The sequence below is a fragment of the Strongylocentrotus purpuratus genome, unplaced genomic scaffold (genome assembly GCF_000002235.5).
Source record: "Strongylocentrotus purpuratus isolate Spur 01 unplaced genomic scaffold, Spur_5.0 spur5_scaffold_19, whole genome shotgun sequence".
NCBI classification, from domain to species: domain Eukaryota; kingdom Metazoa; phylum Echinodermata; class Echinoidea; order Camarodonta; family Strongylocentrotidae; genus Strongylocentrotus; species Strongylocentrotus purpuratus.
In genome coordinates, this window is record NW_022145604.1 from 21,958,384 (window position 1) to 21,974,012 (window position 15,629).

Genomic DNA, 15,629 nt, shown 5'->3' on the forward strand with positions numbered 1-15,629 from the left:
TCATAATACACATGTACAAGTTCAAATACAAACATGCACGTGTAAACCAGGTTTTAATGAGCTAATACTAGAATTGCTGGTGTCAAATATGCTTTATGTAATGCTGCCCTCTAGTGATTACAACTCTATAGTTTTATTAAGATATACATCAAGTTCATTTTGGTATCTAGTTAAAAATTGCATAAAATTGAGCAAACTGAATTTCCAGGTACTGTACTAGTACATGTATCAACAATATCATTCCAACATTTGTTGCTGTAAAACAGAAGATCAACTTTTTGCATGGTTGCTGGCAATTTGCCGATATTTGGACATGGTTTCAAACCATATTATTCCAACATTTTTTTGCGGTAAAACAGAAGATCAACTTTCTGCATGGTTCCTGGCAATTTGTCAATATTTGAACCTGAACAACTTATGTCATTATTTATGTATCGAACCATATTATTTCAATATTTGTATTTTTGCAGTAAAACAGAAAAACAATTTCCGGATGGTTGCTTGCAATTTGCCAATACGTCGCTGTTTTCACGAAGTGACGGTAGTGAAAAAAAATTGCATTCACTTTGCGTTACGATTTTCCTCACTACCGTCACTTCGTGAAAACAAGGACGAATATATGAACCTGAACAACTTATGTCAGCAATTTTGTATCAAACCATATTATTCCAACATTTTTGCGGTAAAACAGAAGATCAACTTTCTGCATGGTTGCTGGCAAAGTGGCAATTTGCCAATTTTTGATCAAGGCTGCTCAATTATGACATTATTTTCATGCCAATGTCAATGTCAAACCATCCAAGGCCTCTAAATTTACTATATCAAGCAACAACAAAAAATGGAATTAAATTTCAATTTATTTGATTAACACTTTGGTTGCTTCTTTTGCTCTCTGCAGTAGCTTGTTTGCCATACGTGTAATTTTGCCCACACAAAAATAGCCCCAAAATTGTTGAAGGATTGCTTTGTGTAACACGATGGCCTTGCAAAATTACCCAACTTCCAATCTTGATTAGCTCCATGGCAACCCTTTAACACCAGCATTGATATAATCTTGTAATTAAAACAGTTAAATAATCTTGAAGCCTATGGTATATCTATACCATGATGAATATGATATGGATCAGGGAGATTATTAGTGTGGCTTATAAAGAGAAAACCAAGCACACATGTAGAAAACATGATCAGAATTTTAAATAAAAAAAAAGACTGACAATTTAAAGTGCTATGCCATTATATAATTTCAGACTTGCATGACTGGGCAAGTCAGTAACCCTTGTGTATTTACAAAGACAAAGTTTTTCATGGCAAATATTGTTTGGTATGATTTCCTTGCCAATGTACCAATTTTGGTGGACTTGGGGTATGCTGTCTGGCAACAGGGTATACCTTTACTTAGCTTGTACAGTCACATCTGTCTATAGCGACCGCCCAAGGGAAACACAAAAAGTGGTCTTTGTAGACAGGTTCCTTTGGTACATGTATCAAAGAGAAACCGTTTTCAAGGGAAACAAAAAATGTGGTCTTTGTAGACAGGTAGTCACTTCAGCAGGTTTGACTGTAGTACATGCCCATATCATTTGCTCAGAGCCAGAAGGGCTTTAATGCATATCATTTTAATAGCGCAGAGTTAATACCCTTTTGGCTCTTAACAGAAGGTATCTTCTTTCTGGGTCAAAAATGTCACTTTAATTAGTGGCATCCCAATATTTCACTGTACAATATAAAATATCCAAGCATATACATCTGAAATAAAATAAATAAATTAAATGAAATAAGTTGTGACGTTTAAAAACAGATTTAAATAAAAAATTTGAGCCCACAAACATATCTACCACCACCACCACCACTACCATCATTTCTACCACCACCACATACACTAGCATAACCATCACCAAAAACCATAATAGAATACAACCATCACCAAATGCAAACCAACGTCAACAAAATGGTATCCCATAGGCATAGGCATAGAGAGCATTAAATAAAGTTGCTATATGAGCAAATTTCTGAGAAATGTATGCAGCTGTGTTTTGTAGAGTGTGTTGTTAGTTAAAGGCAATGGAATTGAAAAAAAGAAGATAGGTATGCATTAGTTTGTAAATATGAAGTTTGAATAGCATGGTGTTGTAGTAGAAGTACATTTCTACATTTGATGTTCAAACTAATTTTTATCTAAACATTAATCTATGATTATGAAATAGAAGAATTAATGCTTATTTTATCACTACCACAATGGCGAAAATGCCAATTTGCAGAGCTATGCAAAGCCCATGACCAATCCAATTTAGTAAGAGGGGGTGCCACGTTAGCGTAGTGATCAGTGTTTGCATTACTGGGATATTTTTGAGAAGGATTATCATCCCACAGACAGAATTTCTGGTAAAAAGTATTGGCTTTCAAGTAAAAAGATCTAAAGAAAAACAATTCAGACAATTAAAATCGTGAATAAGTCTTTTTTTCAACAAGGATTATTAGTATTGCTTCTTTTCAGCTTTTATCAAATTGGTTGATACTTTCATTATTGTGCTCGAGCTATTATTAGCCATTATATGTTAAATAGTAATCTTAAAATCTACCAAATATCAAACTTGACACCAACACTATAAATAAAGACCAGCTTTCTTTTCAATTTTCATCAAATAATGGAAACTGAGAAACTATTACACTTAAACTGACATGGTTCGTATGGAATTAGTTTTCATATATGCATTGATTTGATTATAGCTGGGGAATGTTATATAGGAGAAATTAACTGTTAACATTACCAAATATGTGTGTGTGTGTGGGGGGGGGGGTCTATTACTTCGGAAGAAAGCTCTAAAAGCAAAGGTCAGGGAACTAGAGGTATGAGGGTTAGAGGGGTAGAAGTTGATTTTAATATTTTGTTTGCATTTGTCTTTCAGCATTGTCTGTTTCAACATTGCAAATGGAAAGCTAATGAAATGTATTAGGTCAGGATTGATGAACTTACCTGTTTCCTAACAGCATTTAATAGACCAGTGTACAAACGTATAGATAGAAGTCTCCATTACACTTAACCAAATAATATCATCTGCTATGGACTCTACCATGCCAAATTAGTGATTAATATACCAGGCAATCTGTGCAGTTTTTGGTCAATACATTAAACTTATGTGTAGGAAATACTTGAGTAAACTGGTCAATTAAATGTTGAATAGTGAAGCCGATATGCAAATTTTGTGAAATGATAAATGGAATGTCACATTTTTGTTTTTTTTGTTTGTATGAATTTGCTCTTTTGGCAGAGGCTAGATGATGTATTCCCAAATGTGCAAAAAAAGAAGAAACCGATTGGAATTTTCGTCTTCATAGCTTGAAATGAAAGCCAAAACTTTGTGCAAATGGTAAATTTATGTTAGATGATTGAAATAAAATAATAATAAATAAAAGATAAGAATAAATAAAATATTAAATGAAGTAGTGGATAAAGCAGACAGCAGGATAGAGCCCAATTACCAGAAACTAAAATAAACAAATAAACTCAAAATAAAGATCTAAATAAATGAGAAGGGAGGTGGTGGCAAAAAGAGAAAAGGTGTTTGCATTTTTCACTGAAATGAAGGCTGCAAGGAACTATTTGGAGAGGGGAAAGTGCTGGTTATGCACTAGAAGTCAAAGAATATTAAGGGGGGACGAAGGCAGCTGAAAGGGTTGTTTTGCTTGAATGGGGAAAATCACCTCTTTCTTTGTTGGACTGCTTCCATGGTGGGCAAGTTCTGTGGGTTTGTTGTGATCGGTGGCAGCGGTGGGATTGTCCTCAAGGTTGGTCGGTTTGGAGATGGCAATGACTAGCGGTTGGGGATTTGGTCCGTTCACCTGCTTGACGTCTGGAATCTGGACGGCTTTCCTGTCCCTTTGAACGTTCTGGAGCTGCATCTGCCGAAGCTTGGCATACTGGGCTTTGAGTTGTATTGTCCTGAGGTTCTCATCGTTCCCCGCAGATGCAGAGGGTTGATGCGTCTTTGGTCTCACAGCGGGGTCAGTCTCTCGTCGCTTGATTTCAACACTGGAGGGTGACGCCCGAGGCAACTGACCCGCTGAATCTGACTGAGTTCTCCTTGGGCCAGAAATGGACACAAACACCGGGCTTCGGACCGGCGAGGAATGAGTAGAATTGGGATCCTGGATGATCTGCTGCCGTTGGACGTTGTAGATGCCTTCTGGGGGATACATATCATTTTCAGGAGAACTGGACAGGCAAATGTTCTCTGCTGACTTGGCCATCCTACCCTGATTGGTCACTTGGCCTGACCGCTGGCCAGGCTTCTCAGGAATGGTAATCTGCTTGGCATTGTTATTAATATTATTCTCGCTGGCAGCAGTAACCAGAATTTTCTTTGCACGCGTGGTCGGAGAGTCCATGCAACCCCGAGGAGGCTTCGGAGGAGGCCCTACTTCACTTGGAGAGGGACTGTTTGCTTTTTGTGAACTATCTCCCTTCTCATGATCTCGCCTTAGAAGTCTTGCCAAGGCCCCGCCCATTTTCTTAGATTTTGATTTCACACTACTGTTACTACTACTACCCTGCTGCCCACTTTTGGATGGACTCCTACTGAGGAATGATCTTTTGGTATGTGACTTGTCCTTCCCTACCTTCCCATTGGAATGTGCCACACCCCCGTTCCCAACTGTGACCAGAGTCTGTGAATGGAATGATCCATTGATTTCTTTAGGGGTGGTGAATTCTGTTGCACCCAGGGACGGGGTTGACTTGGATGTCTCATGTGCTTTGGTTGTGCTTGTGATTGGAGGGGGATCCACCGCAGCGGTTACTGCGTTGATTAGACAGCCTGCGGAAGTGCTGGAGGCATTACTCAATGTCTTGTGTCCCCCAGCACCCCCGTCTCCTTCATCCCCCACCCTATCCTTCACAGCTTGAGACTCAGACTCAGGCTCAGGCATACTCTCAACCACTGCCTCAGACTCAGACTCAACCTTCCCCCCAACAACCACTTCCTCACTAGGCACCTTGGGCTGGCTGGTCGACGTCGAGCTCGACCACGAAATCTTCTTGTTGGCCTGCTCTGGAGATGCAGGCGATGCTGGGAAGTGCTTCCTGGGTGGCGGCGGGGGAGGGGGACCTTTCTTCTGCACCCCTGCAGCTTCTTTCTGGGCCTCCCTCTTAGCGGCCTTCTCCGGCGTGATGATCGGCGTCATTGAGTCGTGGTTTTCTTGATCAAAGAGCTCACGCAGGTAGTTGCGCTGGCGGGTCTGATTGGCCTCCACGTTGTTCGTTCGGCGCAAATCCTCTCTCTTTCCGGAGAGCGTATGCTCAAATTGATCCTGCTCCATGGGTGACCTGAATCGGTGGGGCAGGTCATGGCGTACATTATCATCCTGTGCAGGAATTACAAGTGTTAGTGGAAAAGATTATAGAGAGGCCACATAAATCCAGCAAATTTGTAGAGACCCTGTTATCCTGCATAAATGAATTAGCATTTAGTTTCAGAATAAAACTTCGGTAGTAAAGAATGTTTTGCATGATGCCATGGTACATATGCAACGATGAGTTAAACTAATTGTTAATATATATCATTAAAAATTCCACAAGTAATGATAAAGTTTTCACTAAACCACTGTTTATGAAAAACATCTTACTTACAAAATATAACACAATACATTTTACATTACAATATCAAAACAAGGCAATAATAGATATAAGAACATATAGTGCAAGTTCCGTAATAGCAGGACAAGATACTAATCACCAATTACTTTTATTTAATGGCTGTGCAAAGTTAGGATATATTGAACAAGAAAAGGCATAGATGCAGATTGCAGGTAACAAAGATCCCCTGGATGTGTTCAATCTACAAAATATGGGATTCTATACAAATACTTGATACCAATAATTTGAAGAAAAGAAATCAAACAGATGGGGATTTGTGGTAAATTTGTTTTTTATGAAGCATAAATGTAAAAGCAATTCATTGTGCAAAAGTTACTTTTATGTGATTTAAAAAAATATATTAACATGTGTAAATATTTCTTTGTTTTAAAGAGATAATGAGATAAGTCATACAGAATTGCCAGCTTTCTATTTTACATGGTTTATATATACATGTGTAAATATCAGTTATAGTGCAAAAGTAATTTTTGTGATTTATTAAATATAAAGACATGTTGATATTTCTTGATTTTAAGGATATATATGTACATGTAGGTCAATCTTCACAGGCATAAAGCATTGTCAGTTTTGAAATAACAAGGCTTACATCACATGTAAATGACTAAATCTAAATGTAACGTATGGTGCAAATGTAATTGCTGGTAAAGAGATGACTGTTGGAATATACTCAATGTAATGGATGTGCATGCTTAAAGATGGAATAAATAATAATAATAATAATAATAATAATAATAATTCATTCATAGAGCGCAGAAACTCTCCAACATTAAGTATATATTCTACAAATTATCTTGGGAACTGCGCAAGTTGCGATTGTGTTGATAAAATAAGACGGTGGCTTACTTGATAACTTTCCACTGTTTCTCGTTTGGCCTCTGATGATGTTGGGAGGGGGGCACTTTCAACCCGAACCACCTGTCTGCTTGCGGTCACCGTGGGGGTGATGGTGGGGGCGATGGTAGGAGAGGAGGGGGACACGACGTAAGGCTCGTCGTTTGTAGCTGCCATCCTGAAAAAGGTGGAGAGTATAATGACAGGATTAGGGGGGATAAGAATTTGATTGAATCACAACAATATGTGAAAGGGTGTTTAATAACTACAAGTTAATGATTTATTTTGTTAAATGTTGAGAATTTCATTGAATATTATTCTAGAGTGTACATCTCTTTCAATCCATTTCATGCTTTCATTCATTTTAATAGAGATCTGGCCAAGATCTATTACTTCATACTTCATCATTCTATCTATCTATCTATCCATCCATCAATCTACCCATTCATTCATTCATCCATCTATCTATCCTCTACCCACTTTTCTATCCATCAATTTATCCATCCATCCACTCACCTATCCAGTTATTTATCCATCCATCTATTCACCCACCCATCCATCACCTAATCCAAATGTTTACCTGTATCTGTCCATCCAGCCAAGTATCCATCTGCCTACTCATAAATTCCTCCCTCCCTTCCTCTCTTTATCTTGTCAGCTGATTCTTCTATCTACCTTTCCATCCATCCACCCATTTATCCCTCCATCTTTCTATCTATCCATCCATCTATTCATCCCTTCATCTATCTATCTTCATCATTCATTCCTCCCCTCTTTTTTTTCTTGACCCCTCGCTTCCTCTCTTTAACTTGTCAGCTGATTCTTCTATCTATCTATCCTTCCACACGTCCATCTATCAATCATACTACCATCCTACCTCTTGAGTGTGTAGAGAGTACTAGTGATCTTTTTACATCTCTTGAAATGATCATCCAACCTCTGGGGCTCATGTTTCATCCAACTGCAAGAAATCAATTTAAATCAAACCAACTTAAAAATGTAATATTCATTAAAAACATCTAACTTGTAAAAATCAAGCAGACTGCATTTAAAACAAGCGTTACATTTGGACCACAACTCACATTGCATTGTCCTTTCTATGCCTACTTCCCAGAAAGTATTAAAGCCGCATAATATGAATTGTTTACAATATTTTTTTTTATTTTCAGCAAACACTCTCCTCAGGTAATAAGTTCTCTTTATTTTGGAAGAGTGATATGTGTACACTATATTTAACATATTAATATTTGGAAGAAATTCAAATAAAGATAAAAGATATATGATCAAAAGTGCATTGTCATTGATTACGAAATCAATTAAAATCAATTTAAAAAAAAATGATGTTTTCAGCCATTATTCTGTTTTTCAGCTTGACAAATTTTCTCTTAAAAAAATACAAATATCTGTTTCATTTGTAGGCACTACCAGGACTTTATCTTTTTGTTCTCTCTTTTAACCATTTTGAACCACTTTCAATAGCACACCTATGATTTTCTCTTGATAGGAAGTTCAAGTCTAAGAAATCTATATTTAAACAAAAATGTTCTCATATCATCAGTTGCCTTTTTCTGTCCAATCTTTGTGTTATGGGACACTTTCAAACTCAAATTTGGGGCACATTTTTTTCTTTTAAGTAAGAAAGTATGCTACATTGGGTTTTTTGGGGGAGGGGCATGTGCCCCTGTGACCCCCTGGACATGCCACTGACTAAAGACTAGATAATGACTTACTTCTCCTCTCTGACTACTACCTCCATCTCCCCTTCCTGAACAGTCTTCAGTTTCTCAGACAGAACCGGGAAATTCACTAAGAAAGGAAATAAAAAATAATACAGGTACAACAAATTAAAAGAGAAGAAATTACTCCAGCTGCGTCTGTGGGTGGGAGAGTTACACACTTGAGCTACCCTTTGGTACGCTGGAAAAGGTGCATTTGAATCTCTTCTTCCTGGCTGAAAATGATGGGTTTTTTCTTCTTCAATGTTACTTGTTGCTAATAGGTCAAAGATTTTAATCATTACTTATCTTTAAAGGGATTGGGTATCTTTGTCTCAGATTCTAAAAAAAATTCTGGATTTAGCTCATGCTGCAATCATGATTATAAACCTTTAGGTCAGTCAGGAATCCTGATCGCCTGTCTGATTATCAAGATATTTATGATTGGAATTTCAAATCTCAAAAATTGTATGGTATGGTTAAACCGGTCACTCAAAGATTTTTACTTTTTTTTGAGGCACTTCATGATCAGTTTGAAGCGCAGTTTTTTTAGGGCTTCAATATTACACCATATCACAGACACTGATAACACGTAGGGCCGTGCATCTCAGATTTAACATTGTTAAACGATGACTTTAAGTTAGAGTCTCTCAAGGGAGTGGCTAGGTTATAGATGATTGCCATGATTATCATTACCTTTCTGTTCAGCAATACCCCTGCTGCAGTTGCCCAGCACCTGAGCTTGTTGCTCCAGGCTGTCCATATCAACGCTGCCCCTGTTGTTGATCGTCTTCTCTCGAAGCTTGTCCACATTCTCATCCAGTATTCTGAAAGTCATATACAGAATTCAGTTAAAATCTAAAAACCTGAAGTTTTTATTTGAATTAAAGATAAGCTTGAGTTCTGGTAATTGATAGAAAATAAGTTCTCGCAAAATCCAATAAAATTTACATTGATTATTCAAGATTACAAATAAATTACATGTGCCAAACGATTTTGGTAGAAAATGTATAGGGGCTGAGTATAATGAGCATAGAAACATAAGGAAATCAAAGTAAGAAATAGATGGTTGTGCTAAATTCCAATTGATCACAACTTGATACCAATCGCAACTCTGTACTACAGAGATAGGAGTTTGAAAGTTTGAAATTGAATGTAGGACTTGTAATCGATCTGGATCAACTGCAACTCTATAAAAACCGGTTCGCAATATGATAAAATGGGAGTTTGTGAATCGTTCGTTTCTCACCTCAGATCCCTTTCAATCATCTCCTGTGTCTGCAAGTACTTGATGTATTCTTGATGTACTCTAGCTCGCTGGTTCCTGATTGGATGACTATCGGTACCTGGGGCGCCCTCTAAGGCCAGGCGGATCTTGTGGGAGGTCGAGCGGAAGTTGTTGTTAACCTGTTGTACCTGTGGAAAGCAACATTTTAGAGAAGTTTGACGAAGAAACAAGTTGGTCTATATAAGTAGGGGAAAAAAGTGTTACGTAGGCCTTTGTTCCATCAAACACTACAGGAAAGCAGGGCATTCTTTTTTCATAACATTTCAAGTCATAAAGAATCTTCAAAAATAAAGTCAAACCTGTTTTAGTGACCACCTGTCTACAAAGACCACATATGTTGTTTCCCTTGAAAATGGTTTCTCATTGAAACATGCACTGAAGGAACCTGTCTACAAAAACCACCTGTCTACAAAGACCACATATTTTGTTTCCCTTGAAAATGGTTTCTCATTGAAACATGCACTGAAGGAACCTGTCTACAAAAACCACCTGTCTTCAAAGACCACTTTTTGCGTTTCCCTTGGGCAGTCAATATAGACAGGTTTGACCGTTTCTCTTTCAATCAATGACAATTTTGAATAGTTTTATTAGACTTTTCAAATTTCAATTTCGGTCAATGTGTGCCTGAAAGTTTTGGTCATATTTTTCAATTTTTAAAAGTTATGTATTGAAAAGATACATACATGTACATAATATAGACAAGGATAACTAGAGCTGTTGCCAAATACAACAGACTGAAATGTGTTTTGTAGATGTAGTAAAAGAAAGGTTAAAAAAAAATTGTTTTACGAATTTCTAGAAAAGTTTAAATTCGTCTAGTCCATAAAACCATTTGTGTTGTGGTCGAGTGAATACGTCACCAGACTGCCGATCACAAGACCCACGGCTCGAGTCCCGTTGCGGCACTAATGTCCTTTGGCAAGACATTGATCTACATTTGCCACACTCAACCCAGGTGAGGTGAATGGGTACCTGGTAGGATTATTCCCTGAAATGCACCGTGCACTGATAATGGCTGCTGGAGCTAAAGCTAGGGTAATAATTTCCAAAGCGCATAGAAATGTTATTTCATAACGTATAATGCGCTATACAAGAACTGAATATTATTATTATTAATCTAGTGGGCACATGCGAGACATATTCACTTACCATATTCAGATGCATTTTCCTGATCTGTTTGAGTTGCATTCTGAGGTCTGTCGTGCGGTGTTTCAGCACCATGGCGCAACGCTGGACGTTCACGCCCCCTGGGTGCACACCGGGTCTACCGGTCACGCCCGTACCGGGGTGCGAGGAGGGTCTGGGGGACTGGGGGCCGGGGGGTCTGGCGGGGGACTGGGGGCCAGGGGGTCTGGCGGGTGGCTGCTGGGGGACGGGGGTTCTCGATTGCGGTGGTGGTTGTTGTTGTTGTTGTTGTTGCTGGGGAGTAGGGGTTCTGGCTTGCACTTGGGCAGAGTCTATGGAGGGGTTGCAAAATGAGACAACAAAAACAATAAGATAACGAAACAGACAACAAAAAAACTAATAAAATGGAAAAGAGTAGAATCATAAAGGAAATGAATAATAATGATACCGATAAATATGATGGCAAGATGCAGAGAAAGAGAATATTACTTGAATACTTAAATGCATCAAAAATCTTTGATTATGTGTATTTGTCTGTCCTTTTTTCCACTTTCGTGCCAATTTTCTATAAAAAACCATATCAATAAATAATAATCATAATACAGACTAAATACACACACATGTACATTTGTTTGAATATATGTAAAATTCATTACACTCATTTTAATTTGATTCTTACTATCCTATTGAATATGCTGTGGCCAAATGTGCAATTATTCTAACAATGTTGCCAATTTGTGACAAATATTCTTTAATAATAGGATCCTCTACGCACCTGTCCTCATCGGCGGGGTGGGGCGATCATTCGGCGGTCTTTGGGCGGCTTCCTGAAAAACGTATCAAACAAATTTTACATGTTAACAGTAGGATTTAACATTATAGGTACTATTTACCGAGTAGACAAGGTAGTGAGAATTACAGTGAAAGTTGCTCTTGTGACCACCTGTATAGAAAGACCATGTGTAGTTGAATTGTACATTGATTAGAAAAGAAAAAAAAAATGTTGCAAAGGAAAACTTGACTGATTCTCAATAAGAATATCTTGTTTACAGAATTTTGTTAAAGGCATCGTTTAACAATGTCAAATCTGAGATGCATTGCCCAACGTGTTATCAGTGTCTGTGTATGGTGTGATGAGCCCTAAAAAAATTGCGCTTCAAAATGATCACGAAGTGCCTCAAAAAAGTAAAAAAAACTTTGAGTGACCGGTTTTACCATACTTATTTTCCCCAATAGACTGTAGTGTTATGAAAACCGTTTGGCAAATGCAAAATTTGATTTTGATTTTCAATCATAAATATCTTGATAATTAGACAGGTAATCAGCTTGCAAAAGTCATGGGATTCCTGACTGACCGAAAAGTTTATAATAATTATTGCAGCATGAGCTAAATACAGGATTTTGTTTCAGAATCTGAGACAAAGATACCCAATCCCTTTAACATAATATCATAGTTAACGCATGTAAGTCGACTGTGAAATGACTGAGTGGGGTCTCACCTGTTGAGGGCGCCCTTGTCTAGGTGCACCATTGTGCGTCCCGATGACAGAACGAACCATGCCGGCAAGATTGGCTATCTGCTGCTCCATTGCAGAGATCCTTTCGCTATAAAAGGGTCAAAGGTCAAAGATTAAAGGTCAAGTGATGAAAGGTCGACCGCACTTAATCATACATATGCAAATATAACATTTACCATATGTATGCTATTTATCAATCATATAAGGGTTTAACAAATTGCAATGAAGATGACATTACGTGTACATGACCAAAACAAGGAATATGCAATGAAATTATGAAATGATGAAATATACAGTAGACATGCTAATAGAAATGATATGGGGAATAACAAGACCAATAAGGGTGAAAATGTCATTATTATTAACATCATATATAATAATAATAATAAATAAAAAAAATATTAACAGCAGAAGATGTAGACAGGGTGACAACGCAATGGTTTTGTTTAGACAAATATTACGTCCTCCACAATAAAAAAGGTTTTATAACACAATATGATAACGATATTTGTTCTGAAATGAAAAACAATATGTATTAATAGCTATAAGATCAACACATTCTGACAAAATTACAAGAATCCAAGAGCCGCTTAACCTAATGTTCATGTAATCATTATCAGTCCTTTTTTCATTTTGGTAGCAATCATTTCTCAAAACGCAAAAAAAAACAACTTTGAGCTCTGAAAGTTCTGCAGTTTACATGCCACAAAGTTTACAAGCAAGCAGTGCGCAATATATTTTTACGATGGCCTTCGTTTGGAAACAAATGTTTCCACCCAAATTACAACTCTTCGACCTTTTCAAATATATTAATTAAATGTGGCATGAAGGCCTTGTTCACATTCTGTGAATGGTGGGTTGGTAGGCAGTTAACTCATACTGATAGTTGTAAATATGTCAGTTTTTATACTATGTTCCCCTCATATTTTTGTGCATTGTTTTATATATCTACATGTAAATATGTTATATGGACCTCTGCTCTTGCAGCTGAGTCTGGAAAAAAGTCTTGAATTGAATTGAATTGAATGATATACAAAGAACATTTTAAAGTTTTGTATTTTTACATGGCAAATTTAAGCTTACAGTTCAAACTGTAGCCCTTGATGATTTGAGACTATACTGTATACTCGTTGACTTTGTCCGAGTCATACAGTAACACAGCTTTTGGATTGCCTAAACAATTAATTTAACCATGCATGTCCCTAAAAGCAGTAAGATTTGTCTGTTGAGAGCCAGAAGGGTGTTAACTCTGTGTTAAATTATATGAGTTAACGCAGTTCTTGCTCTCAAGTAGACAATTTGTATTCTATCATCCATGTAGGGGACTTCCCGCACCTGCCATACCAACAAGTCCCTACTGCCACACCCACAGTGCCACGCCCATTGTGCCATGCCCACAGTGCCACCCCCACAGTGCCACCACCACAGTGCCACCCCACACTGCCATGCCCATTGTACCTCACCCCCTGTGCATTCTACCTACCTGGTCCCTTCTTCCCCTGGCCCTGGTTGCGGTCTCTGGGCCGGGCCCATACGGGGGGCCGGTTGCGAGAACGGCCGCTGGGCGCCGGGATGGACGCCTGGTCTCGGTCCCACAGCGCCATCTACCGTTGGTGCGCTTTGAGGTCTGGGGATAGTTAGTGAACACAACGCAGAAGCGATTTGACTTACGAGCATGCCAGCAACTATCAATCAAGACTTAATTACATGTACAGTTTAACAAAAAAATTATTCATACCCTTACCAAGTTTTGTAATTTGAAAGTGTGCATAAAATTGATTTGTCCTAATTTCTGTTTCTTAAGAATGTGGCACATTAATGCTTACATATGAAAGTATTCAACAAAGGACCTAAATCAACTAGTCCACCTTTCATTCTTGAGTTACAAGAGACACAAAGAACTTGAAATTTACAAGGGGTATGAATAATTTAGTTGTTAACTGTACATACTTTTACACAGAAGCATTCAAATATTAGTGTTAATACATAGAAAACTCAACATTTTCAAACAAATGAACAAAGAGATACATGTATTTTACTTTTCACTTCATATTTCATCAGCTAAACATACCTCTATCTTATATCAGATATGCATTCATTAAATCTTAAGCATTGTAAATTCATATTTGTCACCTTATACATGTGAGTAAATGTGGTCATTATGAATTGTTTTCTTTTAAAATGGTTTGTTATTACTAATTTTATCAGTAGAGATAGCATTCTCTTTAAAAAAATATTTAAAAAATAAAGCAGAATATTTTCCTCAAGTACCACTGTAGCCAGCTTGACAAACCATTCCATTTTCTGACATAGCAACATATAGCGCATGCAAGCAGCAATAGTTTAAACTTAGGAAAGCACTTTTTCTTGTAATGTCCACCATAAGACCATGTACACATTTGGGCACTTTATTCTGCTAGGCACACACTGTATTGTAGCAATTTTTTTTATTTTTCAGTATTTTCAGTTCCAAGACATTGGGCTACATGCATAGATAGTACCAAAATGCTAGTGCTAGCCTTTTGCTTGAATCCATATGCATTCAAATAAGCAATTGCTTGCAATTTTACTTCGTGAGTCTTGTGACGAGACTAATTGAGAGCCCACTCCGCCCATGTGTACTCATTATCGCTCTGTTGCTGTTTTGAAAGAGTAACTCTTTCATGCATTCATGAAAATTTGTGAAATATCAATGCTTTAATGTTCTCCAGGAATTTTGTGTTTTCTGCGAAATGCTTCAATAAACTGTAAATTTATTACGTTTGTTTCCTCAAGGAACATATTCATAGCTTTCCGGTCCTTTTTGGAGAAATTATCTACAATTTCGTCATGGCCTCGGCCCCTCCAAAAAATGCAGCAAAAATCAAAGGAAAAATCAAGACCCATTACCATCAAACCGTGAACAAAAACCTTCAAAAACAATTGCAACCCTATATTGCGTGTCTTTGAAGAGAAAAAGCCCCCAGCAAATAAACCAGCCACAAATATTTCAAATAAACACAAATATTCCCTTCCACCTACCTGCCATGGCTGAAAGTTCCATCATGACTGCCGTGTCTCCGTAGAGGGGGCTGTCCGCGATGCTGGGGGCCCATTCCATTGGGGATGGGTTGCCTCATCCCCGGTGCCCCGTTCCTGGGGAGGGTAGCGTGCTGACCCCCTAGAGGTCGACCTGGAGGGGTCTGGTCCCGGTGGTGCTGGGGTGGGGCGCCTCGCTGTCTGGGGTGACCGTTGGGCATAGGGGCAGACATGACCTGGTTCTGCATCACTTTTGTCACTGAAAGTTATAAGAAAATGGAATATGAACAAATTTTGGTTTTTAGATATTATAATATACAAAACAAAAGGTGTAAATTTGGTGGTGTTAAATAATGATACATGTGTAGTCATGGCAGGTCATTCTAGCCAAACATTCAAAACACAAATGGTTCAGATAAAGTCAGTAAAATGAGTTTGAAAGGCTAAAATCAGTTTGAAGAGCAGATTTAAAATAGAAATTT

At 37.9% G+C, this 15,629-nt stretch overlaps 1 protein-coding gene across 5 annotated transcripts in view; it reads right to left on the bottom strand.

Annotated features, from left to right (window-relative positions):
• Window positions 1-15,629, bottom strand: part of LOC100891869 (coiled-coil domain-containing protein CG32809) — a 62,054-nt gene that overhangs the window by 12,526 nt on the left and 33,899 nt on the right. For 3 of the 5 annotated variants that reach the window (XM_030990584.1, XM_030990583.1, XM_030990586.1), the window contains exons 8-18: window positions 15,151-15,406; window positions 13,613-13,756; window positions 12,112-12,217; window positions 11,388-11,439; window positions 10,637-10,944; window positions 9,449-9,615; window positions 8,896-9,026; window positions 8,215-8,290; window positions 7,362-7,445; window positions 6,497-6,662; window positions 3,703-5,361 (exon numbers count right to left, since the gene is read on the bottom strand). In XM_030990584.1, the coding sequence (XP_030846444.1) occupies window positions 3,703-5,361; window positions 6,497-6,662; window positions 7,362-7,445; window positions 8,215-8,290; window positions 8,896-9,026; window positions 9,449-9,615; window positions 10,637-10,944; window positions 11,388-11,439; window positions 12,112-12,217; window positions 13,613-13,756; window positions 15,151-15,406 (3,149 nt within the window). The remainder of the gene's footprint in view (window positions 1-3,702; window positions 5,362-6,496; window positions 6,663-7,361; window positions 7,446-8,214; window positions 8,291-8,895; window positions 9,027-9,448; window positions 9,616-10,636; window positions 10,945-11,387; window positions 11,440-12,111; window positions 12,218-13,612; window positions 13,757-15,150; window positions 15,407-15,629) is intronic. The other 2 variants (XM_030990587.1, XM_030990585.1) reach the window with 2 other exon arrangements.